The sequence below is a fragment of the Drosophila guanche genome, unplaced genomic scaffold, assembly GCF_900245975.1.
Source record: "Drosophila guanche unplaced genomic scaffold, DGUA_6, whole genome shotgun sequence".
NCBI classification, from domain to species: domain Eukaryota; kingdom Metazoa; phylum Arthropoda; class Insecta; order Diptera; family Drosophilidae; genus Drosophila; species Drosophila guanche.
In genome coordinates this window covers 453854-472117 of record NW_022995764.1, presented here as the reverse complement: position 1 = coordinate 472117, position 18264 = coordinate 453854, and the positions used below count along the sequence as shown (strand labels likewise).

The following is an 18264-nucleotide window of genomic DNA, read 5'->3' as shown; positions in this document are numbered from 1 at the left end:
AACAAGCAGAGCTCCGCCTCTTTTAAGCGTCAGACAACCGCATCACAGCGTCAGACAAAAGGCATCACACAGCATAGTACTCCCCAGTCCCCCCAGTTCCCATAGAAAAATGTAGTGAGTAATGGTGGAGGACATGGTTAAGGGTCTTCTCTTTATATGTTTGGGCTTTCCAGCGGGGAGTCTGTGCTTGGGTTTGTCTCTGGGTCTGGGGGAGTTCCTGTAATTGCACCAACGCGCATAATTCATATCAAATGACCATTTTAAAGTCCTTTTATTTCGGTGCGTCGCTCCTCCCCTCTCTCTCTCTCTTTCTCTCTTCCTCACTCTGCGTGTGTGTTTTATTCTCTCTGGGATCTCTCGCTCTGTCCTCCTCTGCTCTCCTGCCCACCAAAATATTTGAAATAATAATTCTTCGAGATAAATTACCCAAAAACAGGTGTGTCGGTGTGTGTGTCTGCTCCGTTCTCTAAATTGCCCTGATGCTGGTGGGTCGTCCTGGTGCTGCCACCCGACGAATCCCTCCTTCTGCTGTTAGTACAGCCTCCACTTGCTGCTCCTGTGCCCCAAAGCAAGACAATGACACAGAGCCACAACTACAACTACAACTACAGCAGGCAGAGGCAGGCAGGCCATCACTCTGTGCCTCTGCCCTCGTCGTATCCGTGTCCCTGTCCCCATTCGGGTTACTCCCAATCCCTGGCCCTGGCCAATCTACTTTTCCTCATTTTCCCGTCAGCTGCCCCATTCGGTACCAGTCGGTCAGTCGAGAGTCGTCGAATGGCAAACGGCGGCGGATGGGCTTAAGTGCTCGGCTGGCTCGTTGCTTCGTCCTGTTCGTCCTGCGTTTGGCATTTAGCATCAGGAAATTATGCTGACGCTGCCAACTGGTCTGGAGCATGGGGTATGGGGCATCGGGAACGGGGAGCGGGGAGCCGCACTGAGATTGGGAGCCCAGGAAATCAGCGACGTCTGCAGATGTGCATGCACATGTCCATGTCCTATCTACTGTCCTGCTGGTGCAGCTCCTGCGCCATCACCATGGCTCCTCATGTTCTGTCCTCATTAACCCCCCCGCCCTCCTCCTCACCCACCCCATTTCCACCACAAACACACACACAAACAGAGGAAGGGTGGCAGGAAGAGGGACGCCCGCTCTAATGAGTTCCAGGCTCCGCACGGGGGCATATGCTGTCGTCCATTCTAGGAGTGTGAGTGTGGCATGATGGCACATCCACATCCTAGTCGCGTTCCAGTTGATAGCCAACCAGCCGTCTCTGGTGCGCTGCTGCTTCTGCTGCTGTGTCACACATCTGGGTGCAAATTATGGCACATTTCAAATTGCTGAGAAAGTACACTCGAAGAAAATATGCAGAAGGAAGAGAATTTAAAGAAAGATAGTGAATATATTCAAGTCGACATACAATTACTCTTCGAGTATCGGGTATAAAAAACCCACAAGAATTGAGCTTGGTGCTCATTGCACTCGATTAGAAAATGCTTCCTGTAAAAGATCACTTCCCTTAGTAATTAGCCTTCGCCATTTCTCTTACGTACTTTTCAAATCTTTCAAAATCTTTCCGAAGTGCGGCTTTCGCACACTGGCGTTTCACATTCCGCCTGGCCTGCCAGCTAGAAAGAGAGCGCGATAATCGCCTAAAAGTTTACATTTATAATGCTCCAGCAGCAAGGCAGCTTCAGGGCAGGGGCTTTTCGAATAGGTGCACTCCCTCAACCTTTCCACTCCGGCAAATGCGGTGGAGACTCAGTCACAAACACCTCGTTCGTAAAACATTCGGCTGACGGCAGCATACAAAGACTGACACAGACCCCACGAGCGGACGGACAATCGGATGGACGGACATCTGTTTGAGAGGGCCAACTAGGAGTGTTTGGATGCAGCCAGGGGTTGGCTGGTTGGCTGTTTGGCTGGTTGTGTATGAAAGCTCTCCATGGCTCTCTAGGTCTAGGGGGTAAATGTGCGATGTGCACCACAGAGTGGCAGTGGCAGGAGCTACTTCTGCTGCTGTTGCAAAGGGCCAACCGACCAACCGACTCGCAACGAGAACAAAAAGGCGCGAAAATCCATTCGCACATACAATGGGCCACAGTGTGCATTATTTTAATGTCACTGATAAATCATTTTTATGTCGGTGCTAAATCAAAAGATGGACGAGCAAATGCCGTATTTCAAGCAAGTGAGAGAAGGGGAGAGAGCAAGTTCCTGCCACAGAGGGGTACGTTAAGGTACGGGTAACGGGTGTCACACATGCTGCCAGGGAAAAGGTGTGCTCTTCCTCCCATCCCTAGAGCCCTGGGCCTGGGCCGCCTCCATTCGTCCATTAAAAGGCGCTCCGGTGTGTCCAAAACACAACCGGGAGGAGGAGCAGCAGAAGCCTAGGGCCGGGCACCATCTACGGAAGAAGAGCTGGCACGGCCCGTTTATTTATTATTAACACAAAAAAGGCCCCGAGGACGAATTGCAGTTTTGCTTTGGAGCCTGTGCCCTAGACGTACCCCCTCCGGAGTAATGCGCAACTGCTCTCTGAGTGGACGCCTGCCTCATAATTCGTTGTCCTTGCAGGTTGTCCACCATTCTCCTGTATTCGTTCCACTGCTGCAGGAATTCATCTGCTTGCGGTCCAAACACGTTCCTTTTCCTATTTGCTCAGACTAATGCCCGCTAAACATGGTAAGTATTTGACTTAGGCCTTAGAGAAAACACAGTGGGTGATTTTGGAATGATCATGCCCTCATAAAAAAATTTTTTCTTCACCTCTAGGAATGCGCAAGAATGGCAGATTTCACTCAACTTAAAAATAATCCTGAATATTAAAAAAAAGAGAGCTTGTTATTAATTACATTTTTTTCTCTTTTAATTTACAATCTGTCTGTTTAAACAATAAGTAAATTGAACAATTAATATTAAATTAACAGAAATATCAGTTTTCCAATGAGCACTGCTGTTATTTGATTTGTTGGATTTTTGATTTTGTTGGATTTATCTATCGGGGAGATCGAGAATGTGGTTTCTTTTTAGTCTTCTTACTGTTAAGCTGTTGTCTAATAGACTTAAGGCTAAATTATTTTCGTGGTTATGGAGTCTTTCGATGTATTTCTTACTAGTTTAATTTATTTCTTCTTTAATCCCCCAGAGCTGTATAGCGTAGGTCCAAACAGGCGTCAGTATGAATTTGTAGAGGCGAATTTTGTTTTCCAAATTGGTTTCTGATTTTCGACTTATCAACCCTTTAGTGTTTTAAGTCTAAGTTGTTGACTTTTTGCTTTAATTTGGGTTTTCCATGTTAATCTGCGGTCGAGATGCAAGCCGAGATACTTTACACATGTACTTTGTGGAATTGGTGAGCCGTTAAGTGTAACATTTGGGCAGTTACCTGGTCTTAATGAAAACGTTATTTGGACGGATTTCAGGGAGTTTATTCTAATTTTCCATCGAAGGAACCAGTCTTCAATTAGGCTTAGCTCACTCTGCAGGAACAGAAGCTTCATTTAAAGATATGCTTGTGCAACAGTGCAGTTGTTTGTAACTGGCATGTCGGCCGTATATAGGGTGTAGAGAATTGGTCCCAATACGCTTCCTTGTGGGACGCCTGCGTTGATGAGAAGTAGTTATGAAGTATCGTTTTTCTGCTGCACGTAAAAGCAACTTTAAGCCAGATATGATTTGATTAACAAATAAAACGGAAAAGGTAGCCGTTTCCTTATCTTGTACAACAAACCTTTGTGCTAGACTCGATTCAACGCTTGTTGAAAATCAAGAAATGCAGCAGTGCAGTATTTATACCTGGTACTCGGCGATTAATAGCCACTGGAAAATAAATGTCTCCATTGTGGCTATAATAATGATCCGATCGGATCTGATAGATATGGCCATTTACTACGGAAGGTTTTAGTTTTCTTTTATCTTTAAAACTGTAGATTTGGGAGGTTTTCGCCCTTTTGCGGGGGCGGAAGGGGGCGTGGCTCATTTTTGAAATACAGTGGTTTCAGTGTGAACACACAGCAGTCTGGAGCCAAAATTTGGTGACTCTAGCTCTTATAGCCTCTGAGAACTAGCCGACAAACAAGACGGACGGACGGACAGCCGGACAGACAGACATGGCTCAATCGACTCGGCTATTGATGCTGGTCAAGAAGATATATACTTTATTGGGTCGGAAACGTTTCCTTCTATGCGTTACATACAACCGGTACTCGCACAAATACAATATACCACATTACTCTTCGAGTACCGGAAATAAATATAATATATTGAACACAGAATTTAATTTGTAAGGTTGTAAGATTTTGGTATTTTTATAACCCAAGTAGACCTGGTTTCTGATTTCAAACCTAGCCCTGATTTACGTGCCAAAGTTTTGTAATAGTCATTTTCTCATAACTTTCTCGACAGTCGCACGAAGCAGCTAACAAAAAAAATTACAGCTAATTTGAAAGAACATTTCAAACGTAAGTTAAAGTAAATAACTGAATAGTAGTAAAATGAAAGTCAATCAATTTCAGCAGCTCCACAATCAAAATGATGCCTGCATTGCCACACTTTATGCATCACGGTTCGCGTGAGGCAGAGGAACGTGCCAAGTTGGAGGTGAAGGCCAACATTTTATTATTTGCTGTGACCTGTGCCCTGATACGCTTTGTGCCCAAAATGATACGCAAGTTATTTTAGGAGCAATCTGCATTCAAAATTATTCTGACAAAATGAGAGACTTTGTTTCTTCAAATTAGAATAATAATAATTTTAAGAGTGGTCGGAAGCACTTGGAGTTCGTTTGTGTATTATTTAGGCTTCCCCTTTCAGCCATTCGAAGATCATTCGATCAATAATCATTGAGTGGAAAAGAAAAAAACCAAATCCTTTAAATTTATACTCACAATTGCAAGTGAGTGAGGGGGGAAAATCTCTGGCGGACAAGCGATTAACTTCCAATTGACTGTGATTTGAATGAACATCCGTCAGCAGGAGGCAACAAACCACAACGAATGAAGCAGGACGAAGACGTCTCGTCTCGCCTGTAGCTACGACACCTTAGGGCGCTTGACAAGAGGAATATAAATCAAATAAACAAACCTCATTAACATATTATCAGCCTCAAATTGTGACACCGCCCCGTCATCATAAGTTCAAGTGAGAAATCTGTCACGAGGCATTAAATCGTTTTGCTGAGACTGAGGCAGCCCCCAAAAGCCGCAAGTATCCTGCTCTTCTGTGCTGCTGTGTCGTCTCTTGGAGTCGTCGTCACGGCGCATGGATATTCCCGGAATCCTCAGCACACATAATTATGCGTGTAAACAAGCGTGATGATAGTGCGCTGACGTGTGACGATGACGATGATGCTGACTGCTGACGACGCGTCGTTGCCCTCTTTCGAACCCGAACCCAAAAAGGGTTAAGCCGTGACTTCTTGACTAGCCCGTAGCACCCTCCGGGCAACCCTGATGAAATACACTCAACTACTGGGAAAACAAATGGCTTTAATTCCATGGTGGAAGAGCTAGTTTCAGGCACTTTTTTGGCTGCCTGATTTATTCGCGTTGTGTTGGCAACAATTAGAAAAGTTACCGCAGGATATGCACCCAAGAGGAGCGAGATCGATGTCCTTGCCTTCTGGTGTTTTGCTCCTGACAGGTCTCACCAAGTCTCAACAATGTCGTTCATTCTGGGCCGCTGGGGCTGTGCGTTTTAATTTGACGAAAGACTGATGACATCTCATTAATATTCATTGCCGTTGGTACAGACACACACATAGTGTATCCTGTTTATGCACAGAGCTTATTCATGGTCCCTGGCGCCCTCAATCGCTCCCCTCCCTCTGTTGTGTGCCTCAAGATGGATGCTTTGCCGTTGCTTTGTTGCCAAATGTCCGGGTTCTAATGAGGCGTTAAATGTTTATCTTTTTTGGCTATCACGACAAGCCAAAGAGTTGTATGGGAATCTCAGTGTTGAAGTGGTATTTGGGGTAGGATATTTCCTGGCGGTTACTTGACTAAAATTAGCTTCGATTTGGAGGATATTTAGCCGCATCCAAAGTAGCCTACAACTGCATTCTGGGGCAACATTTTTTGATAACCAAAGACTATCTGTGCCCTCTTTGTACATATGTACATAATTTATGCTTATTTAACATATTTAAATTGTAAGCATCGTGATCCCCCTCTTGTGTAGCAGTTTATCGTCCAGCCACCCACACGGTCATAAGTATTTCAAATTAATGGCAACACTTCAAAATAATTATGAGGCACATGCCACAGAGCCAACACCCAGAGTCCCACACCGTTCCTGGTGGCAGTGTTAAGGGGCACCAAGCTCTGCGTCTTACCTTCTGCTACTTTTAAGATGCTGGCGCGTGACATATTTATGAAGTTCAATTATCATAAAATGCAAATGAAATCGTCATAGCACGGAAAACGTCAACCTGCCGGCATGCCTGACTGCCTGCTGCTCTCGAGCGCCCTCTTCTGCCATCCAATAAAACAAAAGAAAACCCTAAAACCCCACAGCTCGGAGACATGGCCAAAATTAAGCAATTTACTTGCGATATCCGGACACAGCCCGCTGCCCGCCAACCTTTGACCTGCCAGCAAGCAGTGTGGAGGGGCGCAATGTCAGGTGTCAGGGCAGGACATCTTCTTTTGGGTTTGCTAAATTGTATCTGTCGACTGGCGCTATTAAAAGAAATTACGCTCAAAACTAAATTGCATCCCCAGAAACAGGAGGCGAGTATGAGCCTCCTCCTCATCTGGGGCCTTGAAATGAGAAACGATTATGTTCTGGGCCCGACCCCCGTGGCATAAAGAAATGCCAAAGAACAAGAGGAGGCAAAAACTTTTAAACTTGTTTGCCATGTTGCTATTTACAAGTCCTGAGGGACATGCCCCTACCCGTTCCTCCTGTCCACCTGTTGTGGCGCATCAGGTAACTCCATTGCCGCATTGCGCTGATGCTTTGCGTTTTTCCGCGATGTTTATCCTTTGTTTGTGGCGGGGTCTTTGCTGGGCATTTCACCACAGCCATGCTCTCTCCATGTCCCGTCTTCGTCTCTCACTTGTCGCCTTTTTTTGGTGGCGGTTCTTTCTTGTTTCCTTTTGTTTCAAGTCGGCGTAATATGTTTCCGTTAGTTTCGGCTCGTCTTCGTTTTGTTTTTAGGGTCGGGTCTGGTTTTGGGAAGGGGAATCTACTTTTGGTGGCCTCGCCTTCCTCTCCGTAAACCGGTATAGTAATTTAGTGGCGCAATTTTGCGTAAATTGACGCTGTTGCTCCAAGCGTTGGGCACCCCTCTGACAACGGCGAATCTGAATTTTGGCTTGGGATTGGGGTTGTTTGTGTTTTATCTAATTATACCCTGAACTCGAAGAGTAAATATCGACACACAGAAGCAAGTTTCCGACCCTATAGACTCTATAGTATAGAGTTTATACATATGTATGTATGTATAGCCGAGTCGATATATGTACATAGCTATGTATGTTTGTCTGTCCGTCCGTCCTGATGAGCTCCTAGTACTCAGAAACCATTAGAGATAGAGCATCCAATGTTTTGCATCAGATTTCTGTAATATATCACACTGTTACAAAAGTATTTCAAATTTCGCAACTCATGCAGATTCACTGGGGCAGGGTGGTGAGCTAAAAGGGCGTTTCGGCGGGAGAAGTGATGTAGATGACAGATGTAGAAATAAAAAATGATATACAGAAACACAGATATACTGACTGAGTACCGGGTATACAAGGTGTGGCGCAAACGAAGCGTCTCACAATAGTCCCTCCTCGTTAATTGATTGAATTATACAAATAAAATCAGTGATTAAAGGAAATGCTCTTTGATTTATTGTATACTGTTTATAATTAAATTATCTATTATGATTTTGTGCACATTCAAAATGTAACCACATTCAATTTCTCGAACATTCAAATATTTCTAATATTATATTATGCCGATTTAAAACGTAATGGATTGTGATTTGATTTTGCTGTCTGAGTTATAAAATGACTTGAAATTTACTCAAATATACATATTTTTCAACCACAACAGTCTGGCAACTCAACAAAGCTTCGCATTGAACATTTCTGGAGTGGCGTCATTTCAATTTAATTTAATAAACATTTAATAAACATTTATTGAACATTTCTGAAATTGTAAGTGCGCAAAGCATCGAGTCACAAAGATGTCCAAGGAAAGTGAAAACTTTTTTAATAAATTCGTGTATGTATTAACTATGTGAATGTTCCCATAATTTTGCATGCAGTTCAAGGGTTTTTTTACAGTTCAGCGGCACCAAAAAAGCAACGCAGTGTTCCGCTAATAACTCCAAAGAACCATGAAGTAAATGGCAAAATATTCATAAATACGAATAAAGGTAAGCATTAGGTTTGATTCTGTATGAAAATGATTGCTTAAAGCCTAAACATTTTAGGGAAAAACACTTTGAAGGAGACGGTGGCTGCTGACAAAATTGTCGCTCACCGAGATGATATGGAAATTGGCAAATTATGGCAAATGGCTGGAAGGAAGGAAAGGAAGGAATACCGTGATAAAATGGACGAAACGCAAAGGCAAACGCGCAGCAACAAGGCCATGGATAAATTTGATTGTGTAGCAGTTAAGATGGCGCACGTCCAGGCAGAGATACAGCCACAATTCAGGAAAATTGAACAGACACAACAGGCAGACTCTAAGGATTTAAATCAGCATCATAAATGTGCACAGATGGAGGTGGGCGATTCGGAGGAGCTCATTCCTTACGTTCCTGAGTTTCTTACCAATAAGAAGGAAGCTGTACTGGAAGCACAGAAAGCTAAAACCGTTGTTATTGAGCAGTCTATTGAGTGTTTCAAAGATAGAAAGGATTGCCCTGAGTTCAACCAGCAGCAGCAAAATAACGCCAATTTTCTGAAAGAAAAAGTTGAAAGCGATGAAAGCGATGAAAGCGAAGATATCAAGCAGTTGCCATCAAAGAAGAATCTTCAGGAGGCTTCGGGAATTGAGGAAAATGAATCCGCTGATTTCATTAAAGGGTATTTAACCCTAACGGAGAAAGTTAATCAGGTAAAAGAACAAACTACTGTTGAATCGATTGCACTGGAAGAAGGCGAAGTTAGTAGAGACTCGGAGCCAACAATCAAGTCTAAACAGAAACAAAACCCACAGCCAATCGGTGACTGCGCAGACTTCAAAGTTAGTAGAGATTCGGATAAATCGAAGCCATCAACAAATTTCAAGCAGGAAAAACATCAACTGCAAATAAGTGACTGCCAAGAAGGTGCAGCTGGCAGAAATTTGAAACAATCTAAAATATCAAAAAAGTTCAATCAGAAAGAAAAACCACAGTCAATCGGTGACCGCGAAGAAGGTGAAGTTCCCAGCGATGATGATTCATTCTGCAAACCCGACAAAGGGAACGATGCGAAGGGCAATACCTGCTATCAGATGTTTGAAAGGAAACAGCTGACAAAGACTGTCCCCAGAGGCGCCTCAGGTGCGTAAACGCCCTTCCTCACTCAGTGTTTTTTTTATACCCGGTACTCGAAGAGTAAATAGAGTATATAGAGTATATTGTATTTGTGCACAGAAGGAAACGTTACCGGCCCCATAAAGTATATACACGTGTACATATATTCTTGAAAAGCAACAATTACCGATTCTATGTCTGTCTGTCCGTCTGGCCAACTATCCGTCTTGTTTGACTCCTGTTTTTCAGAGACTATAAGAGCTAGTCACTAAATTTTGGGTGAAAGCTCATGTGATATCACACTGAATCAATGAAACCCAATTCCTTAGGGAACGGCCATATCGATTAGATTCGCGATAAGATCGGCTCAGTTCATTATTATAGCCATAATGAACAAATTCATTTGCAGTGGCTACCCCCACCCCGTCCAGCATTATCCTTTGCTTATGCTTGTTTTTTGTTGCTCAGTCTTTCTCGCTTAGTATGTGAGGCTTTCGAGCTAAAAGGGCGTGTTGGCGGGAGAAGTGATGTATGTAGATTTAAAACAAATGTTAAATTCTAAAAAGGCCACTAAGATACAGATGTACTGGCTGAGTACCGGGTATCATAGTTGTGACGCGTACGAAGCGTCGTAATTATATTAATTTGAATTATTTCAGTTTCGGGCAATTATTTTCTGGGACTTGTGCCACCTGCATTAATTCCTGTCATCCACTACGAGAAATCGGATGCAGAGCCGTTCTTCCTACAGCAAAGGCCACTTATGAGGATTGGTCCGCTGCTGCGGACTCCATTGTTCATTAAGGCATTGCCCTTTGGCATGGAAGAGGTTAAGCAGCGGCAGGAGTTGGTCACCCACCGGACCACGAACACGGTTGGCATTTCGATCACATGGAAAAGCAAAAGCAATTCATTATCCCCCACCAAGGAGAGAGACTTGTCTAGCAGGAATAGCCACAAGAAGACCCACTCCGGTGGCTTTTCCCCAGTTAGCCGAAAGAAAACCCATTCGCAGCCAGTCCCTGGAAATAAAACCCAATCGCCGGCAGTCACAGCAAATATGACTCAGTCGCCGCCAGCTACTTTACAGAAACCCGACTCGTTGCCAGTCACTTTGAAGAGATCTGGCTCCAGATCCGGACTGTCACCCAGTGTATCTCCTCCTAGATATATCAGACACCTTGGCTCATTGAAGGCCGTCACAAAGCGCCGTCGTTCTCGCAGTTCCAGTCGTGATTGTCGAGCCGAAAATCAACGCTATCAATCCACTAGGCCGAGTCCGAGACCAGCACATTCGACAAGTAGAATTTCGGATAGACGACTCAGCTACCGGATAGGATCGCCGCATTCAAGTAACCGTCGGTCGGCGTCCCGTCGCTCCCCTAGTCCTCCCAAGAGCCGTCGATCACCCAGTCGTTTGTCCATGCGCCGTCCATCCCATAGTCGTGCTCACATGCATCCCATGAGCCGTCGCTCACCTGGTCCTCCTAAACGCCTACGCTCCCCTAGTCGACCCATACAGCGTCGCTGTCCTAGTCCGCCCATACGTCATCGTACGTACAATGCGCCCAAACAATTTCCAGCTATCCTTCGTTCAAAACCAAAGAGGAATGGGATTGTGGAGCGACGTTTACGAAGTGTATCCCCTATGCTACCTCGAAAGCGCAAGTTGATCGCCTCATCGTCCAGTTCAAATGACACCACCCTAAAAGGATCACCTCCAGAGGTTAGACCCACTCAAAAAATGCCTCGCAAGCTCGTTTTGCAACTGAAACTGGCGCGCTTGAATAAACAAATTGGGGATGCGAAAAGGCTGCGACAGTTAAAGATGAAATTAGCAGCTAAAATGAAGGCCGAATCCTGAAGCTAAAACCCAACAAACAACCAAAGAAAGATTTTTGTAGCTTTAGAAATGAGAGCTAGAATTCTGCCAAAGAATAAAATCCATAAGGATGAAAACACCCATGTAAGACTAGCCCTGGTGGCAGTGGAAACATTCCCATAAACCAAACAAAGGACGAGGGGGAACAGCAACCACGGGTGGGATTGGTGGTGGTACATAGCAGGCGAGAGGATGGGTGGTGGCATGCAGCATGCAGGGTGGCGGTGCACAAACAAAACAGGAACACCCATAAGCAGAAGCGCATCTGTAGCTCCGCTCGCCCCCTCTCTCTCTCTCTCTCTCTCTCTCTCTCTATCTGTGTGCTCTGCTAATATCCTTGTTAATATTATTAAACATTATTTATGGATTTGTTTAATTTGTATTTAGTAACGCTTCGTGACTCCAAACTCTCTGGCTGCAAAGCAAAACTTCAGATCTGCGGTCGTCTGAGTTGCCGAGCTGCCGTGTTTGTCGGGCTGCAGAGTTGCATTGCTGCCAGCTGAGCCACATCCACATCCTGGCTTGTGCTCCTGTTTGCCATAGTCCTTGTTGTCGCTGTCGTCGTCGCCCTGGTGGAACAATTACATGGTTTTTGCCTAATGAATTTATCTGCTCATCAGTATCTCCACTGAGTTGCATGCCACCTCACAGAGGCAGGTCAATGGAACGGAGTGTGTGTGTGTGTGTGTGTCTGGGTAGGTGGTTTCATAGTGAGTATTATGTAGTTTTTCCCCCACACGAGCTATGTTAATTGGCCGATATCTTGCATGTGTTGTTATCCACAGTGCCTAAGCGGAGTTTAACATAAAGGGAATCAACTCGATTTTATCGTAATAAAACGACAAGAAAACGAGAAGGGACGTGTAAGAAGCTTCTTACGCTTCACAACTTTTATACCCGCTACTCAGTACTACATCTGTACCTTATCGGTTTCTATAAAATTTTACATATTTTCTTCATCTATCATCTACATCACTTCCCCCTCCCCTGGAACCACACACTACACGTAGCAGAGTGTGAATGTGAGAATGTGCAAAAAATAAAAAAAAAACTGCTGGACGGGGTGGGTTTAGCCACTGAAAATTAATTTCTTCATTATGGCTATAATAATGATCCAATCTGATCCCATTATAGTCCCAATAATGGCGATAGTCCTGATCACTGATAGATAGTGATATCTATCTTCCCAACGGAATTGCGTTTTTAGTTTTCTTTTATCTTCAAAATTGTGGCTGTGGGAGATTTTCGCCCTTTGTGGTGGCGGAAGGAAGCGAGGCTAATTTGAACAGTGTGAGTATACAGAAGTCTGGATGCAAAATTTGGTGGGTCTAGCTTTTATAGTCTCTGAGATCCAGGTGCTGAACAAGACGGACGGACATGGCTCAATCGACTCGGCTATTGATGCTGATCTAGGATATATACAAATATACATTATAGGGTCGTAAACGTTTCTCTGTGCGTTATATACATCCACTTTGTACGCAAAAAACAATATACCCTATTTACTCTTTGAGTACCGGGTATAATAAATCCAAATGAGCTGGCAATCAACACTGAATTAACAGTCCAGTGTTGGTTGGCGCAAGGCAAATGGAGCGATCCGAACCAGTTCTCTTACAGCAAAACTTTTTCTGTGTCGTGAAATGACTTCTTTGTGTTTTTTTTTGTCAAGAAAACAATAAACAATAAAAAAACAGTTAATATTCTGGTGAACGTCAAATAACATTTAAAATAATTGTAAATAATCATTCTTAGAGATGTCTTCACGTTGTGATCGCGCCGTTACAGTTTTCTCCCCCGATGGGCATTTGCTGCAAGCCTTGCCTTGCCTTACGCAAAATTTGTAAGTTTTACCGTGGTGGATGGTAAAACTTACAAATTTTAACATTCTGTGAAATAAGAGAAGAGATCGGTGGACAAGCTGGAGGTGGATGAAGAAAATTTGACCAAAATTTGAATGCTCGACCGACATATTCTCATGACCTTTGCTGGTATCACTGCCGATGCGCGTTTTCTGATTAACCGTGCCCAAGTGGAGTGCCAGAACCATCGCCTTAATGTCGAGGATGAGCCGTCGCTGGAGTACATTGCGCGTTACGTTGCCCAGCTAAAGCAGAAGTACACGCAGAGCAATAGTCGTCGTCCCTTTGGTATTTCCTGTCTGATTGGCGGCTTTGACGGCGATGGCACGGCGCACTTGTATCCACTTGTAACGGAACCATCGGGTATTTTCTATGAATACAAGGCCAATGCGGTCGCTAGAGCCGGACAGTGCGCGAATTCTTGGAGAAGCAAGTTGGCAGGTCGTCAAGTTGGCAATTTGAGCGCTTCTAGAGGTGGCTCGCACGGGACAAAGCAATCTGGAGGTGGCCATTATGGAGAACAACAAACCACTGAGGATGCTAGACGGAGAAGCCATCCAGTAGTTTGTTAATGTCATAGAGAAGAAGGTAGAGTAGCTCGAAAGAAAGAAGCCAGCAAAGTAAACACAACACACAACTCCTTAAAGATGATCTCTCACTCTCATGAAAACTCTCTATTGGTAAAATTTTGTTGCCTTTAAAGCAATTATCTTAATTTACAGGAATTTTAACATTAATTTACATGTAAAATATATTTTTTACTTTAATCGTGGACTAGGGTTTCACAGATTCTAATGATAAGGATTACGATGTTTGACATCGTAAAGAGTGCTTGGCTCCATTTACATATTAAGTGTTTAGTCTTAATTAGCAGCAAAAATAACTCCAAAAAGAAATAGTCAAACAAAACAAAAAGTCCAGGTTTATCACAATAAAAAAGCTTATAATTGAACTAAGAAGTTATATAATTCAACCTTAAGTACACTTAATTTCATCAAAAATATATATTTCATATAAATTGCTACCGCAATTTCGGATCTCGCACGTACAGTGGCCAAAATCAATGACATGAGGAATGTCTTCCCAGTTCCACCGGGGGCATACAAAAAAAATAAGCCGCCATTTCCATCATCAATTGCATTAATCAGTGTATCATAGACTTCCCTCTGCTTAGGATTCAACTGAGGTACATTCGTTTGAACTGATTGGATTAGTTCATGTGGATCATATTCATGTTCACGTTCCAATTCTCTATTAAATGCGTCATTCATTCCGCGATCTGGCGCTGGCATTCCTAACCTAACTAACAAACTGCCGCACATGAGGTAACACATATCTTCGATCAAGAGCAAAGTCAGGTTATGGATCTCCTCATTCACCTCAAGATCGTAATTTCTTGAGCCGAACAGTGGGATGATGTTCGTGAATAGGGAATGAAAATATACGCCAAATTGCTTCATTGCAGTTCACATATCTACCAACTTGATAGCGCGTGATTTCATCGTTGGTATTGGATATTTGGATACCAAAAACCGCCATGTCGCTCCCTTTCGTGACATATTTGCAAATGTATTTAATTGACTTGACCGAATTGCAATACTCAACATTACAATGTGCTTTGAATGTTTTGGAAAGAAGTGGCGAATATGGAACAATCCAACTGTTGTCAACTACGAAATCGTTTCCTTTCACTTTGGTTGTGACAGTTCTACCATTATCATCGGGCGATCGACGCCGATACAATGGATAACCATCGTTGCCTGTAATGGTCTCTACCGTCAATTTTCGTGGATACCGTTTGGAACACTTGCCGACGAACGGTGTGTTTCATATATTCTTTGTAGTTGTCCAGTATTGCGTCGTGTAAGTACAATATTACGTGTTTCCAAGTTTTCACCAACAATCAGGATTGTCACTTCATCGATTGTTGGAGCATTAAATGTGCGCTCATGTGTTCCAGCTGGTCTTTTATCTGCTCTGATAACAACTTTATAGTCATCACTTGGCATGCGCTCTAAAGCAGTCTTGAACAGCCTGACCAATGCATGATGTTCATGAAGCATTTGCTGCAGATCTTGGAGAATTGCTCTTTTCGTAGCTGTGTTGATCCTTTGACGCCTGTCAAGCTGTTCTTCCATATTGCCCATGAAGTATATTTGCAAGAATTTATGCTGTGCATCTTCTATAGGTTGCAATGATCCAATGCGATGGTAAATCTGGCTTTGAATCTGTAAAGTCAAAACCATAGTTATAGTTAGACTTTATTTTATATATATAGATAAGATTACCTTAAATGTCGGATTATATCTGTGTTCTTCGATAATTTCCGCCCCAAATGAAGTCATTTGGAAACAGACATTGTATTTTTGAGTGTTCGCTAGAAAATGTCGGGATTCTAGTGTTTCGCCATAAAGCAGGGAGCACAATGGCTCTGGTGGCGGGACCAATAATGGCAATTTCACTTTACCACTAAGGCAGCACAAACCAGGCGTTGCACCAGCAGACTTCAATGCTCCACAATGCTGGCAAACAACGTCCATTGGACCAATGCAAACTAAACGATGCAAGCTGTAGTCGATAATGCAATCATACAGAAACGCTGCTCGATTCAAACCATTTCTTCTTGCACTTCGAAGATTATTCATCTGTTCTTCTGTACGATAAGCTCGACGATTTCTCTATCTTTGCTCTTGTGTTTGAGAAGCACGAATTAAGGCCCTTCTTTGCTCCATATTAACGCGGCACTGTTCTCATGTTTCAGAGCTATTCCGTTGCCTAATTGCATTACGGCTTCGCTGGGAAAGATTAGATCTTCTAGGACGCGGCATTGTTATTAAAATGAATAATACAAAATTAAACAAATAAATAAAACAAATATTAAATATGATTAAAAAAATACAAATGAACAACAAATGAACAAATGAACTTTTTAGACAAATTTCTGAACACACACATGATGTCTTCAGGAAAAAATAAAGTTTTGGCTTTAAGGCTGCAACAAACAGGCCATAAGTTGTTTTTAAGATGTATTCTGCTACTCGCGACGGAAACAAATCCAACAAATCAAAAACCATGGCAATCGGTCCAGCCGTTCTCGAGTTATAAGTGCTTTACAAAATACGACTTTCTTTTATATATATATATAGATATAGATAGATTATCCATATTTTAGCAAGTTTTCAAGCCACAAACATTTAACTTTGATTGGGCAGTCGGTGCTCCCATTTTATTAGCATCTTAATAGTGATTTGTTGTCAAACTGTTGGGCTCAGGCAAACGGATAAATTTATAGATTAAGTTTTGCATATGTAGATAATTAATTAAAAGTTGTTGTCCCAAAAAACGATGGAGAGTGCCGCTCGAGTTAATGGCTAGTTACGTAGCGCAAATCACTGCCCTTTGCTTATTTATTTATTCATCATCTGCCGAATCAAATTGTTCTTTCAACTGCGCAATTTCATCATTCAGATATTGATACATTACAATAAGGGCAATTAAAAGATATTGAAAGAATAGCAGCTGTAAGGAAAAATGGTTTAGAAATATGGAAAAATATCTTATCCCCGTGCAAAACTATACCAAAATGAAATGCAGAACATCAAAGCGACAAATGGAGAGAAATTTGTGCTGGGAAGTGTTCAGTAAAGTGCCTTTAACATCCTTAGCCAGAGAGCGAAAACGCTTGGACAACGAACATCTTTTCGATAGAAAGGTTTCAAGGATCTTAAGGAATCCAAGACGCTGTAAAAGAGTGAGAATTAAAGCAGGGGTTAATAGACACAATATTCAGTTACATTTCTCACCTCTTTTTCCATTAAGAATTGAACCAAAAATAAACACAAATAATCCCAAGCAATGCAGGCATAAATGGAGGCATTGGCTGCATAGAAAATTCTCCGTTTGCGATCCTCAAAGAGAACATGCCAGGTTTTTTGATAGTAAATATACGAATAGACACCAAAAAGCAGACAATTTCCGTTCATGGTGACCAGAAACAACAGAGAGTGCTGCATTGCCTCGAAAAAGTCACCGAAACGGGCTATAAGGAGCTGCAATTGTTGTCGCAGACTCTCCAGATTGTCCAGACTGGAATTACTGACAGACACCGTGCAGGATGTAGAAGCCATTTCCACCTCATCTTTCTTCAAGTTGGCACTGAGGGCCTCCTCCACATTCGTTTTGATCTCCTGCAACTTGCCACGCATTATCCAGGTCAAAATGTTGTACAATCTCAGCGAACCGGCAAGACAGAGATGTGGCATAAAGAGAGCCGCTCCGATCATGGCATCCTGCAATGGTGGCAACTCGAATATCATTTCGTAGGCAATGTAGAAACCAAAGCAGAGCAGAATCCCAAAAGTAGACACCAACAGAGCATAGGCCACGGCTTCTTCTTTACGAAATGATCTTCCCTTTCCAGCTAGAGACTCCAGCAATGGGTTGATTACTCCCACTGCTCTCACGGATGAGTATACCGCATAGACACACGCTTTGACACCCAGCAGCAATTGCAATCTTGTCAATCCAAACAGAAATGTGGAGACATTCTTTAGTATTGTTAGCATCGATGAGGACGCATCAAAATGCTGCGCAAAGCAGACTGCATAAATGCATCCCAGTACCAGGATATTGACAATGGCAGGCAGGGACAATCGGAATCGTTGGGTCTTCGAGTCCATCCAATAAATCTGATAGCCAGACAGCATCAGCACAATATTTGTGGCCCTCAGCACACGTGAGTTATTCATTTCGAGCTAAAAACAGAACTGAAATTAAAGCTGAACCAAAGCTAAGTTACCTTTCCATTTGGGAGGCCTTTATCTGTCCATCGCAATGTGACGAATTATGAACAGCAAAGCGTGAAGTGTGCACACTGCAACAAATAGTTGTAGGAGATATTTAGTTGTGAGGGAAACTTTTACTATTATGTTTGGGGTCACCAAATTGTTTTTTCTTGCATTTTTAGTAAATCAAGAGTTTCGGATTATAACAGAATAACAGAATTGGGTTCCCGAAAAGTTATTTATATTTCAGGATAAGATTCAAATAATAT

The 18264-nt window shown here is 42.9% G+C and overlaps 3 protein-coding genes and 1 pseudogene across 4 annotated transcripts; 3 read left to right on the top strand and 1 right to left on the bottom strand.

Moving 5' to 3' along the window:
• The first annotated feature begins 4379 nt into the window (after positions 1 to 4379).
• LOC117591078 lies at positions 4380 to 4778 on the top strand. Of its 2 annotated transcripts, none has more exons than XM_034284179.1 (2): positions 4380 to 4467; positions 4525 to 4778. In XM_034284179.1, the coding sequence occupies exon 2, from the start codon at positions 4538 to 4540 to the stop codon at positions 4685 to 4687; it is 150 nt and encodes a 49-aa protein (XP_034140070.1). In that variant the 5' UTR covers positions 4380 to 4467; positions 4525 to 4537; the 3' UTR covers positions 4688 to 4778. The 2 variants fall into 2 exon arrangements, with proteins under 2 accessions (XP_034140070.1, XP_034140071.1); XM_034284180.1 differs by having other exon boundaries at positions 4522 to 4778.
• Positions 4779 to 8058: 3280 nt separating this feature from the next.
• LOC117591068 lies at positions 8059 to 11428 on the top strand. The gene is made up of 4 exons (XM_034284169.1): positions 8059 to 8221; positions 8284 to 8375; positions 8433 to 9494; positions 10127 to 11428. The coding sequence occupies exons 1-4, from the start codon at positions 8184 to 8186 to the stop codon at positions 11329 to 11331; spliced, it is 2397 nt and encodes a 798-aa protein (XP_034140060.1). The 5' UTR covers positions 8059 to 8183; the 3' UTR covers positions 11332 to 11428.
• A 1678-nt stretch (positions 11429 to 13106) lies between these two features.
• On the top strand, positions 13107 to 13835 carry LOC117591084 (annotated as a pseudogene).
• A 2949-nt stretch (positions 13836 to 16784) lies between these two features.
• On the bottom strand, positions 16785 to 17970 carry LOC117591058. The gene is made up of 2 exons (XM_034284158.1): positions 17015 to 17970; positions 16785 to 16952 (listed from the first exon to the last, which is right to left on the bottom strand). The coding sequence occupies exons 1-2, from the start codon at positions 17957 to 17959 to the stop codon at positions 16785 to 16787; spliced, it is 1113 nt and encodes a 370-aa protein (XP_034140049.1). The 5' UTR covers positions 17960 to 17970.
• Positions 17971 to 18264: the final 294 nt, after the last annotated feature.

Excerpts from the sequence above, each read along its gene's own strand:
- LOC117591058 (XM_034284158.1), bottom strand. The coding sequence starts at position 17,959 with ATGAATAACTCACGTGTGCTGAGGGCCACAAATATTGTGCTGATGCTG. Across the intron at positions 16,953-17,014 it reads AATTCTTAATGGAAAAAGAG|CGTCTTGGATTCCTTAAGAT; the intron begins GTGAGAAATGTA and ends ACTCTTTTACAG.
- LOC117591068 (XM_034284169.1), top strand. The coding sequence starts at position 8,184 with ATGTCCAAGGAAAGTGAAAACTTTTTTAATAAATTCGT. Across the intron at positions 8,222-8,283 it reads AACTTTTTTAATAAATTCGT|TTCAGCGGCACCAAAAAAGC; the intron begins GTATGTATTAAC and ends GTTTTTTTACAG. Across the intron at positions 8,376-8,432 it reads ATTCATAAATACGAATAAAG|GGAAAAACACTTTGAAGGAG; the intron begins GTAAGCATTAGG and ends TAAACATTTTAG.
- LOC117591078 (XM_034284179.1), top strand. The coding sequence starts at position 4,538 with ATGATGCCTGCATTGCCACACTTTATGCATCACGGTTCGCGTGAGGCA.